Source organism: Equus caballus, chromosome 3, assembly GCF_041296265.1.
Source record: "Equus caballus isolate H_3958 breed thoroughbred chromosome 3, TB-T2T, whole genome shotgun sequence".
Classification (NCBI taxonomy): domain Eukaryota; kingdom Metazoa; phylum Chordata; class Mammalia; order Perissodactyla; family Equidae; genus Equus; species Equus caballus.
Window position 1 is genome coordinate 31,474,335 of NC_091686.1, and position 21,028 is coordinate 31,495,362.

Sequence of the window (21,028 nt, forward strand, 5' to 3'; positions counted from 1 at the left end):
TTGTTAAAATGGCCTCAGTTTTCCAAAATAAATGACGTATTAGTTTTCTATGACTGCCATAACAAATTACCATAAATTTAAGAGCTTAAAACAACACAAATTTATTATCTTACCACAGTTCTGTAGGTAAGAAGTCGACACGTGTCTCACTGGGCTAAAATCAAGGCGTCAGCAGGGCTATTTTCCTTCTGAAGGCGCAAGGGGAAAATGCTTCCATGTCTTTTCCAGCTTCTAGAGGCCGCCTGCACTCCTTGGCTTATGGAGCCTCCCTCCCTCTTCAAGCCCAATGGGACAGCACCTTCAAATCTTTCTCTAGCTCTGGCACCCCTGCTTTCCTCTTTTAAGGATCCTGTCACACACTGAGCCCACCCAGATAATCCAGGATCATCACCCCATCTCAAGATTCTTAATCTTAATCACACCTGCAAAGTCCTTTTTGCCATGTGAGGTCACATATTCTGGGACTGGGATGTGGGCATCTTTGTGGGGCCATTATTCTGTCTACCACAGATGTGTCTTATGACTTCATGTCGAAGCGATATGGCATTGTACTGATTTCCTAAGTACCACAGCCGGTGCCATTAACAGCAGTAAAAGCAGTGCGCATGTACACTGGGGCTCAGTCAGCACCCTTGATGCCTTCTTTCAATCAGAGGGTTATGGTAATCTTGATTTTTTCATTGTTATTAAGATTTTTCATTACTACAATTGTCCTTTTAAATCTAACATTTTTCTGCACACAGAAAGGTCTCTCTGCCCATATGGGGGGCCTTTATAAATAAATAGAACTCTGCACACAACCCTTGGGGGCAAGCTCTTCTACACAGGTGGAGCAGCGTGCAGACACTGTCACAGATTCGGAGAGAGTGAGAGGGTACGGTTCCGCCTCCTCCAAGGAGCCCCCAGTTTCCCTGGGGAGGCAAAGAGGAGGCCCAGATACCCAGGTTTGGAATTAAGCTGTAAACTGGGAAGTCTTATAAGGTTGCCTGGGTTGGGTGAGATCATATCAAGAAGGGCCTTGAAAACTAGCCTTGACCTGGAAGGTGGCAGGAAGTCGTGGGTTATGAAGAAGATGGCCACCGTGGAAGCGATGTTGGTGGCAGGAGCTTGAGGCAGGGGTGATAGAGGATAAATGCGAGGGGACAGGGTGGTCCTGCACTTGGGGAGCCAGGCAGGCAGCTGCAGCCCCCCTGTTGGAGAGAGACCTTGTGTGCGAATCTCCATGGGAAAGCACGGAGGCCCCTGACCTTTTTTTAATTGAGATGAAATTCACACAACCTAAAACTAACATTTTAAAGTGGCAGTTAGTACATTTACAACATTGTGCAACCACCACTGTTAAGCAGTTCTTTACTGCATCTCTGACAGCTTCCCCAGTGCTCAGTCTCAGCAGTTTGCTGGTGTCCCCAAGAGATGTGCAGACACCCTTGTCCTCCCAGGACGGTGCCCAGTTCACCTTTGGACTTCTCTTGTTCAGGGGAATTGCCACCTGACAACGTGGAGAACGTGGATGCTGGTAAGGAGGGGAAGGAAGAGCCTGGCGAGGATGGAGAGAGGCGGCAGAAAATGGAGTTGTTTGTCAAGGAAAGCTTCGAGGCCAAGGATGAACTCTTCCCGGAAGAGTCGAGTCTCCTGGAGGAGCTGCCTGCGGATGTCAAGGGAGAGACTGAAGGCCCAGAGCCAGGAGGGGCACCCCCAGCTGAGGCCCCTACGCCGGCAGCCGTTGGAGCTGCCTGGGAAGGTAACAATACTGCGGACAGCACAGGTGCTGGCCCTGGTGGCTCTGGCAGGAACCGCTGCCTCCGGGTCAGCGTGTGTGCCCCCCGGGGCTGGCTTCCACTTCGGATCACTGTGTCTGTAAGATAAAACACGCACGTCGGCTCATTATCTAGAGCAGCTGCCCACAGAACTGTGACGGGAGCCGCGATTACATTTTCTAGCAGTCACATTAAACAAAGTAAAAAGCAGCGGGCAAAACTACTAACAGTATATTTTATTTAACCTGAAATATCTAAAATACAATAATTTAAGTCAATATAAAATTATTAATGAGACGCTTTACTTTTTTTTGCGCTAAGTCTTCAAAATCCGGCACATCTCAGTAATTCGGATGCTAACTTTTCAAAGGCTAAAGTGAAATATACTCCTACTAAAAGAAGCGAGTTGCTTTAAACTGCTTCAGTATTTAAATTTATTAAAAATGAACACACGTACGGCTCAGTAGCCGTCTGCGGCTCTGGGTACCGTAGTGGATGATGCAGATCTAGAGAAAGAAGCCCCCAGCAGGGTCTAGCCAAGTTCCTCGGGTCCTGCCGACCAACAGATAAACCCAGGACTGCCCGGGATGCCGCAGTGGTGGCTGTGGCTGGTGGGGCTGAGCCCAGGCCTGGAACAGGCCCATCCACAGGGCCTTGGGAGACGGAAAACATTCTGTCTCCAGCCTGAGCAGCATTGGAGGTCTGTCTGGGAGTTGCGCTGGTCTGGCCCAGAACAGAAGGTCCCCCACAGCGAAGGTCCCTACTGTCTGAGAGAAGGACCCCTGGTCTCCAGGCCAAGGAGGCCAGCCAGAGGGTAAGGGCTACACCCAGGGTGCCAGGAATGCGTGACTATTCTTTCCAGCGAAAGGATGTGGACAGAGCAGACCATCCTCGACGATTAGCCCAAGAGAGCCCTATTTTAATTAATCTTCAAGATCATGCTGGCTCCATCCCACTCCCCACCTCCAAATAGTGCTCCATTAGTCATTTGGATTTATTATCCCCTGCTTTTGTTCAGTAATATCTGAAAAATCTATCTCAGAGCCTAGAGTCTTTAACAAAATGTATGTGGGAAATAAAAACAACCTTAGGAAGGGGGCGTAGGGAGATTGACTGTGTCTCTGGTGGCTAGAGGGGAAGCAGAGTGTGGTCGTAATTAGAAGTACTGAGTTCAAGAAGCCATGGGGCAGCCAAGTGGAGAAGACCACGGGAACTGGGCCTTGTGAGCAAAGGTCAAGAGGGGCCAGGCCACCTCGGGGCCTGGGGTCAGCCACAAGAGCCACCAGGGAAGTCCTCTGCCCCCTTCCTTGTTTCATTCTAAATTGGTGCCCCAGGGTGGCATGGCCAGCACTCAGGGTGGACACATTGAACCTATGTGTGATCAGAAGAGTTGGGCCACTAACCTAATGGAATCCATGAGAGTGAAGAGAAAGCGGAGAACAGGACCCGAGGTACAGCCGTGGGAACCTTGAAGAGGGGGGCCTGGAGGAAGAAGCCTGTCTCGATTCCACATCCCCAGGCAACCTTGAGCTTGTTGGACAGGTGTCCCTGACACTGGTGCAGTGGGAGGGGCATGTGCCCTGCCAGGACCAGGCAGCCCGGGGCGGGGAGCTGAGCCCTCCCAGACACGGCTGTGGAACGTGAGTCTCCCGCTGGCCTCTTCTCCATCTCCCAAGTTGGCCTTTGAGGCCATTGGCTTTTTTGGTCTCCTTGCCCATCCATCGTGCCTTTTCCAAGGTTCCTGTGCATTCTGCATCCAGCCCTGGCTGGTACTTTCAGCTCATTTGTCATCTCCAGGTTACAGAAAGGGGGCAGCTCTTTCTTCTCCTTTCTTAGTAGCTATAAGCCTGCCCTAAGCTGGACTCCTGCGACTTCTGCCATAGGGGCTGGCCTTTCAGACCTGAGGAGGGTTTTGTCCTTTCTCTGCTCCTGGAACCCATCTTAACCTTGGCTTGTCGACCTCACCACTACGTGTAAAAGTAACTCCAGAGTTGTTAACTCTTTGTTGTTGTTCCTTAGAATCGATGCCCCAGATCGTGGCCCCTGCGGGCGCCTCAGATACAGAACTCAATGGAGCTGGAGACGTGGGGACCCTCAGCCTGGAGACGGAGGTGCAGCACTTCATCGACGTACGTACTTGCTGCATCGGGAGATGAGTGTCTGCCTTACCGGCGGTATCAGCTCAGATACAAACTGCAAAATCCTCGCCGCCCGCCGTGTGGGCCCCGACTGGCAGGCTGGGTAGCCCCTGGAGCGGTTAGAACGCAGACCGCCGGCCCCGCTCTGCTAAGCCCGCCCAGTGGTTCACAGCTGTGTGCACTCAAGTCTGAGAAGAGCCGGCCCAGTGATGCCCTTAACTGTATCTGCAAAGCCCTGATTTGTTTTCCCCGAAGTTGTTACACTGCACAGCCATTCTGTCTAGCTGGCCCTACACGAAATGGTTGAGAAAGTCACATTTTGTCATCCGAGCCTTAATCCTCCTTGGACAGCCGCCCAGGAGCGGCTAACGCCATCTTCCTGTGCTGCCACTGCTCCGGCTTCCTGACGTGACTGTCCAGTGTCTGTCCCCCGGGGCTGCCTCACCTTGTGTTGGGGCCGCCTCCCTTGTTAGCTGAACCAGCGTCTCATTGCTAACTTCACAATTGCACGTGGATCAATAAGAGTTAAACTGAGCCTGGTCAATTTTCAGAGCAGGTTTCTAGTTTTCTGGGCCTGTGTTTACTAAGAAACAAAACTGGGCAATTAATCTGTAACTTGTTTTTTTTTTTTTTTTTAAGATTTTATTTTTTCCTTTTTCTCCCCAAAGCCCCCCAGTACACAGTTGTATATTTCTTGTTGTGGGTTCCTCTAGTTGTGGTATGTGGGACGCTGCCTCAGCGTGGTTTGATGAGCAGTGCCATGTCCACGCCCAGGATTCGAACCAACGAAACACTGGGCCGCCTGCAGCGGAGCGCGCGAACTTAACCACTCGGCCACGGGGCCAGCCCCTTAATCTGTAACTTTTGAGAACCAACTGTATACACAACCACCAATAGCTAATACTTATTGTTCTGACCCTGCCTGGCACTGTTTTAAACACATCTTATATTGACTGATTTAACCTTCCGATAACTCTAAGAGGTGGGTACTATTATCATCCCCATTTTACAAGTGAGGAAATTGAGAAACAGAGAGGTTAAGCAACTTGCCCAAGGCTACACAGCTAGGCAACAGTGCAGCAGGAATACCAAGCCAAGCAGTCTGGCTCCAGAGTGCATGCACTAACCACACACTATGCTGCCTGCCTCACATGCAGGACCAGTCGCTATAGATGAAGAGCCCCAAAATGACGACATGCAACAGTCCAGCCCTCTCAGTTTGGGGGAGGTCTAAAATATATTCGTGTTATACCACGTAGAATTCTCAGACTGAGTGGTACACAGGAGGTGCGCTTGGTTTGGGCCCCATCGGTTCCCCTGATGAACTGGCTGTGTCTCTGATGACAAAGTGACACGGAGAAAGACGCAGGGATCCCCCACACACATCACAGCTTGCACATCTCTTGCACTGGTCAGGCCCAGATCCTCGAGGCGCGGCGCGTAGGTTCTGAGTGTGCACGGGGTTGCTCCAGCGGTGGGGGGCACCTCCCTCCTCCCTTCTCCTCCTCACTTTTCTTGCACAGAACTCAGGCTTCACTGACTGCGTAGATACTTTAGTCTCCTGTCCGACGTGCAGGGTCTGTCCGCCCTCCTGGTGACCCGGGCTCACTTGCTCTTTCAGGATCTGCCTGACTTGGAAGATGTTGATACCGGCGAACCTTTGGAAGACCCGGACAAGGTCATCTCACGCGTCCTCCCGCTTCAGCGTCATTCCTCCTTCCCTCCCAGTCTTGTCACTGACAAAGCGCATCTCCTGGACTTGAGAGTGGGATGCTCTGTGACGACTGCACTGCACCCCGTTTTCACCTGACAGCTCTTGGCTGTTGCTCTTCTTTAACATTTTATGATTAACCACTCGGGTTTTCTTGGACGTTTTGTCACTCATGTTTAATAACTATGTACTCTACATAATTACCTGACAACATTTCTTTGTCCTTGGGATGTATTTAAATACATGTGGCCAGGTTAGGCTATGCTAGCCAGAGGCCAAGGCTCAGAGGTGGGCCTGTTCAGGGGCCCATGGGTGTTGGTGTAGTGGGAACAGCGTGGGCAGAGGGGGTGCAGCGTGGAGACCCAACAGAGCGTGGGGAAGGAGTGCAGCCATAGAGCTCACCACGACCTTGGGGGCTCAGAAACGGCTGGCCAGGCACTGCCCATGCTGGGGCCTGACTTTCCCAGGGCAGACGGCTGTGTCCCCTCGGCCTTTCTTGTATGTGGCAACAGAATATTCTGCGATAGATAAAATCACAGACTTAGCATTGTGCATTTTAGAGTGACTATTGTGAAAACAGAAATGTTGGAACACGCCTTTTTTCCTTTTAACAGAAGATGTGCTTTCCAAAGATTACAGCCATCTCGGGCTTGAGTGATGACAGTGACTCTGAGCTGGACCGCACCTCCCTCCCACTGCTGGAAGACGCGTCCACGGACACCCTGTCAAACATATTCGCCATCTCCAAGGACACCTCCAGGAAGACTGAGCTGCCCTTTCTGGACATAGTCAAAGCAGCAGCAGAGGGGGACTTGGGGATGCAACGCGGAGACACCAAGTCCTCACACCCACTGGTCCAGGAGCTTGATGACCACGGGCCTTCAGAGCCACCACCGACGCCCACGACCTGCCAAAGGGACACATCACCCCCCTGCACTGAGGACGGGGACAGTGACCTACTTTCAGCCTCTCCTCCAGGTAATGCCACTCTGCTTTCAAGATCACAGGGGCCGAAAGCTCTGAGAGTGGGGAAATGAACTGTCTACTCCCCAAACCCAGAGGGGGGCCTCTGCCCTTGGAATCCCGTGTTCTCAGAGAGGGCCATTCATGACGGACATGGAGGCCGCTGCAGATCACGCTCCCAAGTTCATGCCTCTTCAAGGCTGCCACTTGCCGGTTGCTGGCCTGGGCCGCCGCATTCCCGGCGGGCAGTGGGCATCGCCAGGGCTGCTTATGGCATGCGGATCTTGGCCATTTTGTTCAGCAGGTCCAGGCAGGACTAGGGAGCCTGTGTTTCACCCCCTTCCTCCCCCTCCCCATCCTTAGCCTTTCCAGACCAAGGCTTCTGAGGGGGGGAGGGGACCGGTGAAAGGCTGAGAATGTGGGACAAAACAAGGGCCAGAGCTAGGCTGAGGGTACGGGTCCTCCACGTGAAGGTCCAGGATTTGGAGGAATGACATGCGAGACGCCGCTGGCAGGGAAGGGAGGGTCCCCAGGCAGGGCGCCTGACTGGGTGGGACGAGTGAGGCCACAGGCTGGCCCATCAGCCTGGCCCGTGCTTGGGGCCCGTGCACAGCTGCCTTGGGGGGTCCCCATCAGGGCGTGTGCTGAACAGCCGTGCCTGTTCTCACCCAGCACTAGTCGGCACCAGATTTCTTTCTGAAGGCCAGCTTGCGTGGTTGACTCAAGGCCTGCACCTGGGAAGAGATGAGGGGTGAGCAATTTCCCAAGAATAATGAGTTATCTTCTCTCCTGACTCTCTAGGAAACGGCACTGAAAAGGATGAAGCGCAGCCTGAGACGGAGCCCAAGGAGCTGGCAGAGCCCGAGGAGCTGGCGGAGCCCGGGGCGGGAGCAGACCGGGAGGACATTGAATTTGGCTTGGACTGAACCTCAAGGGAGTCCCCGCCCTTGCACTAATGGACAGGGAGCCGGCGGCTGGGCCAAGGCCTGACCCCCGACCCCTGCGTGCAGGTCACCCCCTGGCTGGGCTCCCTTTCCTTCCAAAGAGCGGCAGCTCCTGCGAGCGCTCGGCGCCTCGGCTGTGACACGTGCCCAAGTTGCACGGCTCACTTTCCTGCTCTGGCAGCCTCTGCTAGTGTGGGACAGCGCTGTGTTCCTGATTCTCCAAGCATAACCGACTCCCTGGTTGTCTGCTATAAATTGTTCTCATTTGAAAATTATACAAATTTTAGTATCCATGGCAGATGACGTGTTATTGGGTTATTTCACATCCGTGTGAGTCACGTGATTCTTTTCATCCCCTGCCCTGAGAAAGACCCACTCCTCTCTCCCCTGCGATGAGGAGCCTCTCTCAGATCCTGTGCCCGCTATGATTCTGAGGGCGTTCCCCTCGCAGGAGAGCAGTCTCCCGGCAGAGCTGCAGAACCACGGAGGAGGCGCACTCTATGCATTAGACAGCAAAAGCCACCGAAGGGCACGCCACCCAGTCTAAGAAACTTGATCGTCCACAACCGTGCTCAGCTGACAAGTTTATTCGGTCCCTGAGTGCAATCCACAGCGTCTCCCTCTACGAAACCTTAGACCACAGCAGACACTGCCCAACACACACAAACCAGCCGCCAGCGGCTGCCAACTCCCACCGAGCGCCGCCCCCGCAGCTCCCCCGTGTCTCATTTCACGTCCCCGGCCACGGCGAGGAGCTAGCACTGTCACCCCGACGTCAGCAGGGTACACGGAGACCCCAGCTCGTGTGCAGGGAGCCCCTGCTGTCAAGCACAGCCCTGTCTCCTGGAGGGAATCCCAATGACACTGACCTCAAGGACTGGACCGCGAGGGCGTTTCCAATGTGCCTGTGGAAGCGCCTCCAGGCAAAGGTGCAGACGACAAGAGGAACTGCTGTGTGGTTGTCCCCAGTCCTCTGACTTGGCTCCAGGTCATCTTTGGACGCCTCCCACAGGCACGATGGCCTTCAAAAGGAGAAAGGTCTGCACCCTGGAGATGCTTCTCTTTTTGTTTCCTAAGCTTCAGTCACGAAGACACAGCTGGTGCAGGACCAAGGCCTCCCTGGAGGAGGGGCAGCAGCTTCCCTGGGCCCTCAGAAGCCCATGCGGGGCTTCTTCCGGATTCGCTGAGAGCCAGAGAGGACGGGAGTCTGCTGCCTGGAGGGAGTGGCCTGGATGCTGGAGGTCTGGGAAGAGGGCACAAAGGCACCTTCTGGGGTGTCCCTTTGGAGTGGTGGCTTGGCTGTGTTGTCCTGGAGGGTCCGCTGCCTGGAGCGGGTGGCCCAGATGCTGGAGGTCTGGGAGGGGGGCGCAGAGGCACCTTCTGGGGTGTCCCTTTGGAGTGGTGGCTTGGCTGTGTTGTCCTGGAGGGTCCGCTGCCTGGAGCGGGTGGCCCGGATGCTGGAGGTCTGGGAGGGGGGCGCAGAGGCATCTTCTAGGGCGTCTTCTCGGAGCGGGAGCTTGGCCATATAGTCCCGAAGGGTCTGCTGCCGCTCCAAGGGGACGCCCCGGGCCCAGTGCTCCTGGGCCAACTCTTGGGAGGGTGGGGTCCCTGGGGGCCGAGGCCGGGCCTCAGGGTCTGGGCTGGGAGGAGGGCTGGTCGCGTCCGAGAGCTCCAGGCGGCCACTGAGCGAGGAGAAGGTGCTGGAGAGCTGCGTGCGGCGCTTGTGCCGCTTGGGCTGCTGCCTGGGCCCTGAGCTCCGGCCCTGCCGCCTCTCCCACCAGGCAGCCGCCTGGCCTTCCCAGGCCGCCTCCAAGCGTTTGCTGAGCTCATCGTCGGGGCCAGGCTCTGGGGCGGGGGGCGGCTCTGCAGTGGGGAGCGAGCCCAGGTCCCTCTGCTGCAGGAGCCGTCCTTCGGCCATGGCAGCCCGGAGACCCTCTGGCACTTTCCCCTCAACTTCCCTCTGCTCCACACAGCCCAGCAGACGGCGGTGGGAGAAGGTGGGTGCAGCCCACACAGGGGGAGCTGGGGGCACCTCCAGCAAGGCCTTCAGCCACTGGCTGCAGCAGGCAGTGGCCTGGGGGCTCCAGGAGACTGTAGGGGCACAAGAGTCAGGCCCAGGGTCTGCCTGGAGGCGGAGGCACTGGTGGAAGACATCTCCAGCTGCCGAGAGTTGGAAGAGCGACAGGATTGGCGTGGAGGTGGAGGGTGGGATGGCGGCAGCCAGACCTGGAGATGGGAATGACAGTGACCCCAAGGCCTGCCAGGGGGGCAGCTCCCCAAACTTCCCCCCGACCCCAGCACACCTATGGTTGGCGCTTTCAGACGCTCCTGCAGCCGCCACTGACTCTTGGGCTCCAGCACGGGGAATGCGGAGAGGGAGTCATTCCTGGAAGGGAGAGACTGGGGGGGCCCTGCCAGCCGGGGTGTGGAGGCCTCCTCTCCTGGAGGAAGGACACACAACTGAGGCCCTGTCCAGGCCCCGGCCCTCCCATCTCCCCGTGTGCCCCCGCCCTTGCTGGGACCCTCACCAGTGATGTGCAGCAGCTGCAGCTGCCCGTCCTGGCCCCCCAGGAGCAGCGGCCGTGGGCAGCCGGGCCCGGGCGGAGGCAGCAGCCGGGCCAGAAGGGGAGCGGAGGGGAGGCCGTGGTTCCACTTCAGCATCGGCACCAAGGGGAGGCGCTCATCCACCAGGTAGAGCGAGAACTGGGCGCACGAGGAAGAAGCAAGATGGAGGGGACGTGACTGAGGTGTGAAGAAGTGTCTGACGAGACACATCTCTCTGGGTAGCCCCCTTGCCACTCAGGATGAGTGCAGACTTCTGAGTGCCCACAGCACTCTGGGACCGGCCCTGAGCCTCTCCAAGGCCACCGGCTGGCCCGCACAGAGGGCAGGTCGCAAGTGGGCCTGCCTATCATTCATGCCAACGCCAACATGGGGAGAATGGCTCTCAGGAGAGGCGCAGAGGAGTCTCGTCCCAGAAGAACCCACCTGGCTCTCACCCAGCCCTCCCCAAACTCATCCAACCCTGGGACCCACGCTTGAGGCACACCGACTCTCTGGCCAGGGTCTGAGGGGGCAGGGCCGGGGTGGACTCAGACCTCCTCCCCTTGTCCTGAACACACCGGGAACTGTCCCGCTTCGCACAGACCACTCCCCCTGCCTGAGGCCCTTCCTCCTGCACCTGCTCTGCCTCCAGTGGCACCTTAAAGCCCTGGTCAGACATCACCTCCCGGGAGGCCTTTCCCACCTGCCAGTTAGCATGTTTCAGCCAGACTCAGCAAGGGTTTTGTGATTCTTGTTTCACCTGCGGGTGTCCCGGGTTTGTCTCTAGTAACTGCCTGAGGCGTGCACGGGGCAGAGGAGGGCAGGAGTCACTCACCTGGGTACAGATGAGATGGAGCGTGGAATGCAGAGACTCGGGGCTGCCCTCCCCCAGGTACTGGGTCAGCAGCACACGTTCCCCTTTCTGGCAGGATGCCTCTGCCCCTCCACGAAAAAGCAGCAGACCACAGCCCGGCGGGCCCTGGGAGAGAAACCGGGTCAGCCCTCCCAGTCCGAGGTCAGGGGCACCATCCCCACCAGCAGGACTCATTGACCTGCTGCTTTTCATGCCCTCGGGGAGGTCCCTGCCCCAGCCCACTCCGTGTCTCTGCTCTGTCCTGCTGCTCTGCCTGTGACAGTCCCCACCCCTCACCTGTGTGTCAACAATTTTCACTCCAGTGCGGTCACCCACAGTCAGCACCCGAGGGTGGGCGGTGAAGTCTGCCCAACGCCAGGGAGAGGGGTCCCGGAACACAAGGGTGTCAGGGTCCTTGTAGACTCGCCGCAGCCTTGGGAGACAGGCCAGCCGTGAGCGGAGGACAGGCTGATGCGGGGGGAGGGGCCGGGCAACCTGGCCTGGGGCCAGCACATGTTGCGGGGGAGTGTGGGCTGTGCGGAGTTCACAGGGGAGCTGCTCGTTGGGGTGGAGGGTTTTTACGGGGAAGGGGCATTACCCATCCTGGGGGGTCCACAGACAGATGGCTCCCGAACGGCTGCAGACGGCCAGCTCCCCGGGTAGGTGAGGGCTACAGGGCACAAGTGTGACGAACGGTGGGCCACACCCAACCCCACCGCCCATCCCCTGCAGAGCAGCCCGATCCAGCGCCCTCACCTGAGGCTGATCCCTGTGGCCCCCTTCTCGACCTGCAGCACCTGGAGAGGCGCCGGCCGCCCCTGCCTGCTGACCTTCCACAGGGCACAGTGGTAGTCAGAGCGGACGGCCAACAGAGCTGAGGGGACGAGGGGACGAGAGGGTCAGGGTCAGGCAGCGGGTCAGTCAGTGAGGGAGGGTGGTATCTAAGGCCTTACATTCTCCCTGCACAGTTCGGGTCACCACCTGCCGGACAGGTCCTCGCAGCTGGATGTGGCCAGGGTCCCTGAGGACCTGGGGGTTACCACCTGGGGTCAGACTGACCTCTTGGAAATCTGAGCCTTTTGCTAAGGATAAGTGCATGAGCTCTAGTCATCCAGCCCCCCTGGACCACATGGAGAGTGCCTCCTCCACCAGAGGGAGCTGCTGGGATCCTGCCCAGTGAGAAAGGATACACAGCTTGTCCAGGGTGCTTCCCGCAGGGTAGACCAGCTGCCCAACCCGGGGTGTCTTCCCAGGCACCCAGGCCAGCGCGCCCCCAGTGAAAGCATCGTCCAAGAGCAGCTGCTCCCACCGCATCACCAGCTCCTCGTGCAGCAGGTCTCCCAGGAGGTTTGCCACCGACTTGCCCAGAATTGGGCCCCCGAGGATGGAGAACCGACGCTGCCGGTAGCTGAGGTAAGCCCAGGGGCACCTGGGATGAGAGCACAGCTGAGAGGCAGGCTGTCATGGCGATGGGAGGAGGACTGGCACCAGCCTCTGGGAGGCCAGGCCAGCAGATGCACTTTTTATCAACCTAGAATTTCTTCCTTTGGGAAACCCCATTCCTGTGCCGCAGGGGCAGTCACATGACCCAGATCTGGCCACTCAAGAGTGCTCCATTGCCCAGCCCACAGTGATTGGCTCCCAGATGGGCATGACACCCAAGCCAAGCCCATCATAACCTTCCTAGGACTTCTGCTGGTGCCTCAGGAAGGCTTCTGAGTCCTTCCTTGAAATCATAAACCATCTTGCTGTCACCTGCAAACAGTCTGCCTAGGAATTAAGCCAGGCACAGCCAAGAGGATGAGAACATAAAGAAAGATAGAGTCCTATTAACATTATTTGAACTCCTGGATGCAGCCATGCCTGTAGGCCATGAACTTAAATTCCCTTTTCCCCTTAGCCTAGTGGAGGTGTAGTTCTATATGAGAAAGTACAGATCATGACTGCACGGGGGGGAAGGAGGAACAACTGTGCCAGAAACCTAGATCCATGTCCTGGCTCCTTCCACGTCCCCACCGCCAGCTAGGCCTACCCATCCCATCCTTCCTCACTAGCCACTTGCCCCCAGGGCTGGTGTCCATCGAGGTCCTGGAGCAGCCTCTTCACACTGACCACTGTCTTCTTCTTAGAGCGGCTCTGCGTGGAAAGGCCTTGTCAAGCTCGCACACCCTAGGATTCACACCGACATGAAGTGGGGAGCCCCCCTCCTGGCTGGTCAGGGCTTACTCACCCGTCCTCCCTCCAGTTTGAAATTCTCCAGCATCAGCTTCCCCAGGGGTGCAAAGGCTATGTCCCCATGGTCCCACAGGAACCGGCTGAGCTGCGGGAGGAGAGGAGGCTAGGTCACTGAGCAGAGCCCCAGGTCACACAGCACTGTCCACTGTGGGGCCACGCACCTGTTCAGTAACATCCAGCACAACTCGGGGCTGTTTCTGGAACGGGTGACCTCCCCGGAAAAGCAGGTCCTGGGCAGTCAGACCAGGGTGCCAGGGATCTGAGGAAAGAGTGAGGTGAGGGAAGAGCCACGACGGGGCCCAGAAACGGGGTCAGGTGTCCCACTTGGGGTTGGGAGGGGGCGAGAAGCGACACGAGGAGCAGCTTGGGAGGGAGCCCTGAGCACCAAGACCCTTACCGGGACCAGGAGGCAGCAAGGGAAGGGGCCCGGGGGTCTCCGGCTCCCAGAGAAGGCCCTTGGCCACGTGTGGCACCCCATTCTGAGGAAACACAACCACGACGACAACATAACAGTGAGGGCACTCCTGGGCCAGTGGTGTCACCAGCACTTGTCTTTATAACTCATTCAATCCTGCAAGGAGCCCACCAAGTTGGTACAACGGCCGCCTTACTTTATGGGTGAAGAAACGGCAGCACAGGGAGGCTGTCACTTGCTCCAGGCAACAGAAGGGCTGGGACTGGAACCCAGGCAGCCCAGCTCCAGTCTACACTCTGACCTCCAGGCCCCAGTGGCTCTCAGAGGGGACCCCTGCACCCAGACTGGGCCAAGCTGAACTCCAGTGACCCTCACTTCCACTCAGAAGACCTCATGGTCACTTGCTCAGAGAGCCCACTGGCCACCCTACTCCCCACTGCTGGGCCAGCCTGAGACGGCTCAGCTCAAACACTCAGAGGATGGATGAGCTGGCAAGCTGGGCTCCCGGGGGGCCGGATCTGATGTGAAGCCCTTCCTTGTCAAGGAAGCGCCCCTGCCCCACTCCCCTCGCCACCGCTGTCTCTCTTAATTTTCCACCCACTTGCCTCTGCCTGCCGTAAGCCTTGGCCAGCCTGTGTCCAGTGGCAGCCACATGGCTTAGGCTCCCAGGGAAAGAGCCAGTGTCCTTCCCATCCTGGGAGGTCTCCCCTCCCTGCCTCACCCCCGCTGTGCTGTCTCAGCATCCTTCTGGTTTCACTCAAAGCTATTATCAAACTTTGCAATGACTCTATCCTTTGGCTTGTTCAGCTGTCTGTCCTCAGTCAGCCTAACTCTAAGTTCCCCGGGGGCAGGGATCACGTCTGACATCTGCAAGCTGGGTGCCCCGGGGCTGGAAAGGCGCCTGGTATGGCGTAGGGGCTGTGCACTGAGTATCTGCTGAACAGACAGGAATGAAAGGCTGGGGAGAGGGAGGCAGGAAAGAGCAAGCCAGGAGCTCCCGCCCAGTAAACCCGCTGCAGATGGCAGGCATCCCATGCACCCAAAGGAGGGATTCTGGCTCTGCCTGTCTTGGCAGATTTGTGCTAATGCCACCCCACCATGTGCTCCTGCTAGAAAAGGGGACCGAGAGAAGGTGGCCACCCTGGAGCCGCCAGGGCTCTCCCCGCCACCTCACCTCGGAGTTCTGGGGCAGGGACTCCGGCAGGGTGAGTGCGTCTCTCCAGCTGCACATGAAGGACATGTCAGGGACATCGCTCAGACCAAGGGGGCCAGTCATGAATACTGTGGGGCGGAGGGAGCCGGGGAAGTCCATCCTGGAAAACAAGAACCACACATCCCTCTGGTCTTCTCAGAGACCTGAACCTGACAATGGTTTCCAGGGTTCCCGGGAAAGTGAAAGGTGCCCTAAGAGGAGTGTGCTTTCTTTGGGGAGGCAGATAATAAAGAATAAATCAACAGGTAACATAATGCCAGATGGCAATAAGTGCTATGTTAAAACCAACCGACCAACCAGGAGGGAGGGATGGCAATGCGCTGAGGCTGTGGTTTCAGCAATGGTAGCCAGGGAAGGCCTCGCCGAGAAGGTGGCGTTTGCCACAGCCTCAACCTAATGAGGGAGAGAACTATGTGGACAACTGGGAAAAGGGTTCCTGGCAGAATGAACAGTGAGTGCAAAAGTCCTGGGGCAGGAAGTGCTTGAGAAACAAGGAGGCCACAGAACGAACAGGAGAGGGGTAGGGGATGAAGTTAGACAGGTGGCGAGGGGTCAGCTTCTGTCAAGCTCTCTGTACTATAACTACACATTTGTAGGCTACACATCATATGCCCCAGGCTACACTCCCAGGACTAACTCGAGTTCTCCCAAAGCCAGGGACTGAGTCTTATTCATCTTTCTTCCTGCTGTCAAGTACGTACCTTCCAAAAATGCACCTTCTGGTTGTTGAATCAAACTAACTTAGGGCTTTGGTAAACACAAGGTGCTCTAGAAGCACAAGCAGGCATAGCAGCTCTCTTTTCTATTAACCCCAAAAATGACAACAGCACTCGCTTACTGAGCGCCAGCATCGGCAGCCACAGTGCCACATGCTTTATTCTCCTATTGCTCCCGGTTTTGGAGTTCAGGAAACTGAGCGACTTGCCCAAAGCCAACAGCTTGATTCCGATTCAAAGGCCGGCCTCTGGACCACTGCTCCGTGCATCCAAAACAAACACGTGCCTTAGCGTCTTGGTACGCAAAAAATGTTCCCTTTGGCTCTCCTGCTCTTTCGTCAGTTTATCCTGTAACCTCCACACACCCATGCACCTCAGCACCGCGCAAAGTGCCCATCACGCAGGAAATGCCAGTAAACACTTGTCAAGTGATGAACATGTGTTTCCCACGGCACACCAGCCTCCTTCTCATTGTGGTTTATACACATAGTCTTATCTCTTCCGCTAGACTGAGAGCTCTCCAGGGACAGCAACTGTATCTGACGCATTCCTGAATTCCTAGTGTCTGGCTGCTGCTGTCATTCTCTGTTCCATGACAGGAGAGGACAGTGGCAGGAATCAAGGAGGTGATCACTGAATCCTCGTGAAAACACTGTCTTCCATAGGACTGACTGTGTCGACTACAGTTAAGGGGCCCCCCGAGCCTCCCAAGATGGCTGCATCCCTGATAAATCAGCAGACACATGCGAAAGTCTCCAGCTCGTCTCTTGTGCCTGGACTCCAATCACACTGACCCCCTTTGGGTTTTTTCCTCACCATACTTCTTTTCACCACAGGGTCTTTGCACACTCTCTCTCTGCTTAGAAGGAATACTAGTGCCCTTCCTATCCACCTACAAAATCGTACTCATCCTTCAGATTCCCAGGCGGGGAAGCCTCTCCCAGTTCCCCAGCCCTATCCTCCCACCACACCCTGCATCCCCGCTCCAGAACACACACTGCAACGTGTGATTACATATTTAAAGATGAAGCTGTCTGATTCAGAACCACTCTAACAGTCCCCACGGAAAAGGACTTTATATATCCCCAGGGCTTTGGTACTCGCTACATGGTAACGACCAGTACATACAAACTGAAGGAACAAATCCAGGAATGAATGAACGAGAGGAGAAACGAACCAAACAGCCTCAAACAGACCCAGGCAGGCTGAGGTCGCTGGAGGACCCCACGGCCTCAGAAAAGCCCTTCGAGAAGGCTGCCTCCCCTTCCCGCCTTCGCCTTCGACGACCAGCCCCTTTAGACCTCCAGGGCTGCAGGTGTCAGTCGGGTCTGCATTAATGCCAGGCCGGGCATGGCAGAAGGCGAGCCTGTCGCAGGGGATGGATGAGGGGATGCGAGTGGTCCCTTCCCTCAGACATCTACTCGGTCATGTCCTCCTCATCGGCCACCTCCTCCCACTCCAACCCCAGATCCCAGAATTTCAACCCGACAACAGCAGATGCCTCGCATCAAGCGCTGTGTGCCAGCCAGCGGCTACCACACCTCACCTCTGTGAGACCCTCTCCACTCCATGAGCTGGAGGCTGCTAATAACCCACTTTGCAGATGTTGGGCGATCGCTCCCAAAGCCACACAGCTCGGGGCTCATGGAGGGCGCTGGGGGACCCTCCTCTGCCTCCCGTCCGACGGCGCGCGCACTTACGTGGCCCGGGTCTCGCCGTGCCTGTCTGGTAACTGGACCTCCGCGCGACGCTCGCCTGACCCTCGTGCCACGAAGCAACCCAAGAGCTGCACCCCGGCTCCGGCGCCCCCGAAGAGAGAGCCCCACAGCAGCGATGAACGGTCTTCCGGGCCGGGACGGAAGTGCTCCCTCGGAGACAGGAAGTCCCGCCTCCCAGCCTGGCCTCACGGTCGCCCTAGAGCGCCACCTCCCGGGCGGAGTGAGAATGGGCGTGGAGGCGGTGCCATGGACGGTGGAAACAAGCCCCATCAAGTCCCAACAGAGAAGGACAAGCTGTGATAGGTTCGAATCCCACTCTGCCTAACTGACTTCCTATTTCACAGGATTGCTGTGAGTATTAAATTAATTCACTCAACGAACACCTGCTGAGCACCTACGATGAGCCAGGCACTGTATTAGTAGGAATCCTACTAGGAATCCTGTATTAGTCAGCCTAGGAATCCTAGGCTATAATTGTGCTGATAGCCTCTGAAGCGGGCTTTAAAAATAAGCATACAGGTCCCCGTGGGAGTGCATGAGGCTTTCCTGTGGCCAGGGAAATACAGTTTTAGGCAATGGTTCTCCAGTTCCAGCGTGCATCGCCATCACCTGGAAGGCGTGTAAAAAGAGTTTCTGATTCAGTGAGTCTGGGGTGGAGCCTGATAATCTGCGCGCCTAAGTTCCCAGGTGATGCTGATTCTGCTTGTCTGGGGTCCAAACTTTAAGAACCACTGTGCAATCATAAATCTTACCATTATCCTAACCCAGGAGTTCTCAGACCTGAACGTGCATCAGAATCCCCTGGAGAGCTTGTTAAAACAGTTCGCTGGGTCCCAGCCCCAGTTTCTGGTTCAGTAGATCTGGGAGGTGATCCGAGAATCTGCGTTTCTAGTGAGTTCCCAGGTGATGCTGCTGCTGCTGGTCCAGGGACCACACTTTGAGAACCATTACTTTAAAGAATCAGTTTCCAAATTCTCAGCTTCCATCCATATAGTTTTCATCTGGGAGGTGCTTTGAATCGGATGGTTCTCCTTTAGCATCTCCTTTCTCACAATCGCTTTTTTCCCCACTGTGGAGTACTGCCTGAGAGGGATGCTGAACAAGGGGGCGATTCCAAAAAGCAAAGTTCCTGCAGGAGAGAGTACCTCGAAAACTAAGAAAAGCAGGTTCAATCAGAAGTCATGATACACGGCTGCAGGAGGGGGCATTTTGGGACTGATAATATTATGTTTCCTCATCCCAGTGCTGGTTACATGGGTGTGTTCAGTGTATGAAAATTCATCAAATGATCTGTATGCTTTTCGGTATGGATGTAACATTTCAATAAAGAGTCTTTTAAAAAAGAACAGGAAAAAAAGGAGAAAATACTACTGGCTGTGACACTCTGTCTCATGGAGACTTCAAGCTCTTGGTTAGGCTCCATGCCTTCTCAGCCATCTACCTCAGAAAGAGAATTCAGAAGTCCCTCTACAAGGACAGGAATTCTGTCTGTGTAGGTCACTGATGTTTCCCAAACAACTAGAAGAGTAGATGCTCAATAAATATTGAGTCAACGGAAGAGGAAATGAAATGACGTGGATCTTCTGAGAAAATAGCAACACGTTCATTTAGATTGAAAAAATGAAGTGAGACTTTCTGACAAGAAGTAATTCTGATTTAGCTGATAGGTCTGACCATGAGGGTAGGCTTTGCCAGTTAGGGCATATGGAGAGCATTTTTCATAAATGGAATAAGCTATGTATTCATCTCCATGGTTTTGGTGAAAATATATTGAAAGGATGATTATAATATATAATAAGTCTGAAATTATATCTTTTGTAACTACTTGAGCTTGTGATTAATTTGGGATACACAGTTTTTGAAAATTATTTTAGGATTATGTATGCAAAAAAATTGAAGACTATATTAGTTTCCCATTGCTGCTGTAACAAATTACCACAAACTTAGTGGCTTAGAAGAACACAATATTGAACAGTTCTGGAGGTCAGAAGCCTTAAATGGGTCTCACTGGGCTAAAATCAAGGTGTCAGTAGGGCTGTGTTCTTTTCTAGAAGCTCCAGGGGAGAATCCATTTCTTGGCCTTTTTCAGCTTCTGAAAGCTGCCTGTCTTCCTTGGCTGTGGCCCCCTTCCATCTTCAAAGCTAGCAATGGCAGTTGAGTCTTTCTCATGCTGCCATCTCTCTGATTCTGACTCCTCAGTCTCCCCCTACCCGATTTAAGGACACTTGTGATTACATTGGGCTCACGCAGGTAATCCAGGATAATCTCCTTGTCTTAAACTCAGCTGATTAGTCTGCAACCATAATGCCCCCTTCCCATACGATGTAACGTTCATAGGCTGTGGGGATCAGGACATGGACATCTTTGGGGACCATTATTTTTCCTACCACACCACTATTCCACATCACCCTTATGAGACACTCATCCAGCTTCTGGGTTGGGAGGCCAATTCCATTTCTTCCTTCCTTTCTTCCTTCTTTCCTTTCTCTAAACAAGCTCCTTGGTTTCCTCTCGTTACTGATGTATAGTTAACATGCAGTAAAAAGCGCAATTTAAGTGTATACCTCATTGAGTTTTCACATGCATATAAACCCACATAACCACCACCTGGATCAAGACAGAGACACTTCCATCACTCCAGAAAATCTCCTGGTGCCACTTCCCAGTCAATACCCGCTTCAGGAAGTAACCATGTTTCTGATTCATCACCATAGATTAATTTTGCTGGTTCAAGAATTTACATAAATAAAATCATGCAGAAAACATTCTTTTTAGTCTTGCTTCTTTCACTCAACATGCCTACGAGATTCACCCATTTGGGGCACATAACAGGATTTTGTTTCTTTTTATTATGTGTATGAATTATGTGTATGAATATATCACCATTTGTTCATGCAAGTTCCTGTTGTTGAGATTTCTGGGTTTGGCGATTCTGTTAAAGTCTCTTTGTGGATGTGTGCAGCCATCATTCCATTTCTGAACACCTGCTGTCCTGTCCCCTCCATCTCCCAGGCCTAATTCCACTCTCTGGCTGGCCTATGCATGAAAAAAACAGGATTCTTCTTCCTGATGCCAATGCTCAAAACATTTGAGAGGTTGAATTTACCCTGCCCGCTACACCTGCTCTTCCGGGTCAAAATTCCCGGTTTCCACCAATTGCTCCTCATATGCCCCAGTATCCACACTGCCACAATCCTGGTCAGCACAGTCAGACCCAAAGGTAGCAATCAGCAGCAGCAACAGCAACAAAGGCGACGAGTCTTACAGCCTGTGCACTGAGTATTGGTCGTTATCCTGTGTCCTAGCTCCTACAAGACTCAGTTCTGTTTTCAGCCCCCTTTGAGCAATTGTGCTGCATCATAGCAGGCCATATGTAAACTGTCTTCATCCCTAACTTCATCATATTTTTGTTATTTCTCCTTCATCCCTAGTCCCTCATCTTAAAGAATTGCTGTCTTGTGGTATTGTTACTCAAAATCCTTTCTGGACAAAAAAGGGGGGGGGGGGGCGGCAGGGTGCTAAATGGCTAACTTTGGCTAGAGAGCACTTCCGGCTGGCTTCAGAAAGGCTACAGCGAACCTTTTGTAAAGGTAGATCCTAAAGGTTCTGTCGGGCTGCTACATTTGAGAACACCTTCATTTATCAGATGAGGCCCCCCAGGCTCAAGCTGCTAGGGGCGGGCTGGCCTGATGGGGTGTGGTTTGGGGCATCCTAGGACAGGAGCAAAGATGAAGCGCTGGACTCGGGCCCTCAAACCCCGTTCCCTGGCCTTCGCTTGCCTAGGGCAGAGAACAGACAAACCGGACCAACCGCGTCCCTCC

At 54.8% G+C, this 21,028-nt stretch overlaps 2 protein-coding genes across 19 annotated transcripts in view; one reads left to right on the plus strand and one right to left on the minus strand.

Annotated features, from left to right (window-relative positions):
- Nucleotides 1–7,811, plus strand: part of DNAAF1 (dynein axonemal assembly factor 1) — a 20,319-nt gene extending 12,508 nt beyond the window's left edge. Inside the window, exons 8-12 of the mRNA XM_023637403.2 lie at nt 1,478–1,741; nt 3,777–3,886; nt 5,517–5,573; nt 6,221–6,584; nt 7,371–7,811. Coding sequence (XP_023493171.2) covers nt 1,478–1,741; nt 3,777–3,886; nt 5,517–5,573; nt 6,221–6,584; nt 7,371–7,495 — 920 coding nt within the window. The 3' untranslated portion in view covers nt 7,496–7,811. The remainder of the gene's footprint in view (nt 1–1,477; nt 1,742–3,776; nt 3,887–5,516; nt 5,574–6,220; nt 6,585–7,370) is intronic.
- Nucleotides 77–17,362, minus strand: TAF1C (TATA-box binding protein associated factor, RNA polymerase I subunit C). Of its 18 annotated transcripts, none has more exons than XR_011437414.1 (17): nt 17,190–17,360; nt 14,735–14,873; nt 13,543–13,624; nt 13,141–13,230; nt 12,973–13,046; nt 12,101–12,339; nt 11,864–11,980; nt 11,667–11,784; nt 11,509–11,580; nt 11,208–11,343; nt 10,893–11,036; nt 10,042–10,216; nt 9,817–9,954; nt 8,891–9,739; nt 8,383–8,779; nt 7,238–7,303; nt 77–1,855 (listed from the first exon to the last, which is right to left on the minus strand). XR_011437414.1 is itself a non-coding variant. In XM_070263139.1 (16 exons), the coding sequence occupies exons 2-16, from the start codon at nt 14,870–14,872 to the stop codon at nt 8,664–8,666; spliced, it is 2,586 nt and encodes an 861-aa protein (XP_070119240.1). In that variant the 5' UTR covers nt 14,873; nt 17,190–17,354; the 3' UTR covers nt 8,085–8,663. The 18 variants fall into 18 exon arrangements, 13 of the variants coding, with proteins under 13 accessions (XP_070119240.1, XP_014593879.3, XP_070119241.1 ...); XR_011437411.1 differs by adding an exon at nt 13,307–13,404 and having other exon boundaries at nt 1,781–1,855; nt 8,383–9,739; nt 17,190–17,354; XR_011437412.1 differs by lacking the exon at nt 7,238–7,303 and adding an exon at nt 13,307–13,404 and having other exon boundaries at nt 8,383–9,739; nt 17,190–17,354.
- Nucleotides 17,363–21,028: the final 3,666 nt, after the last annotated feature.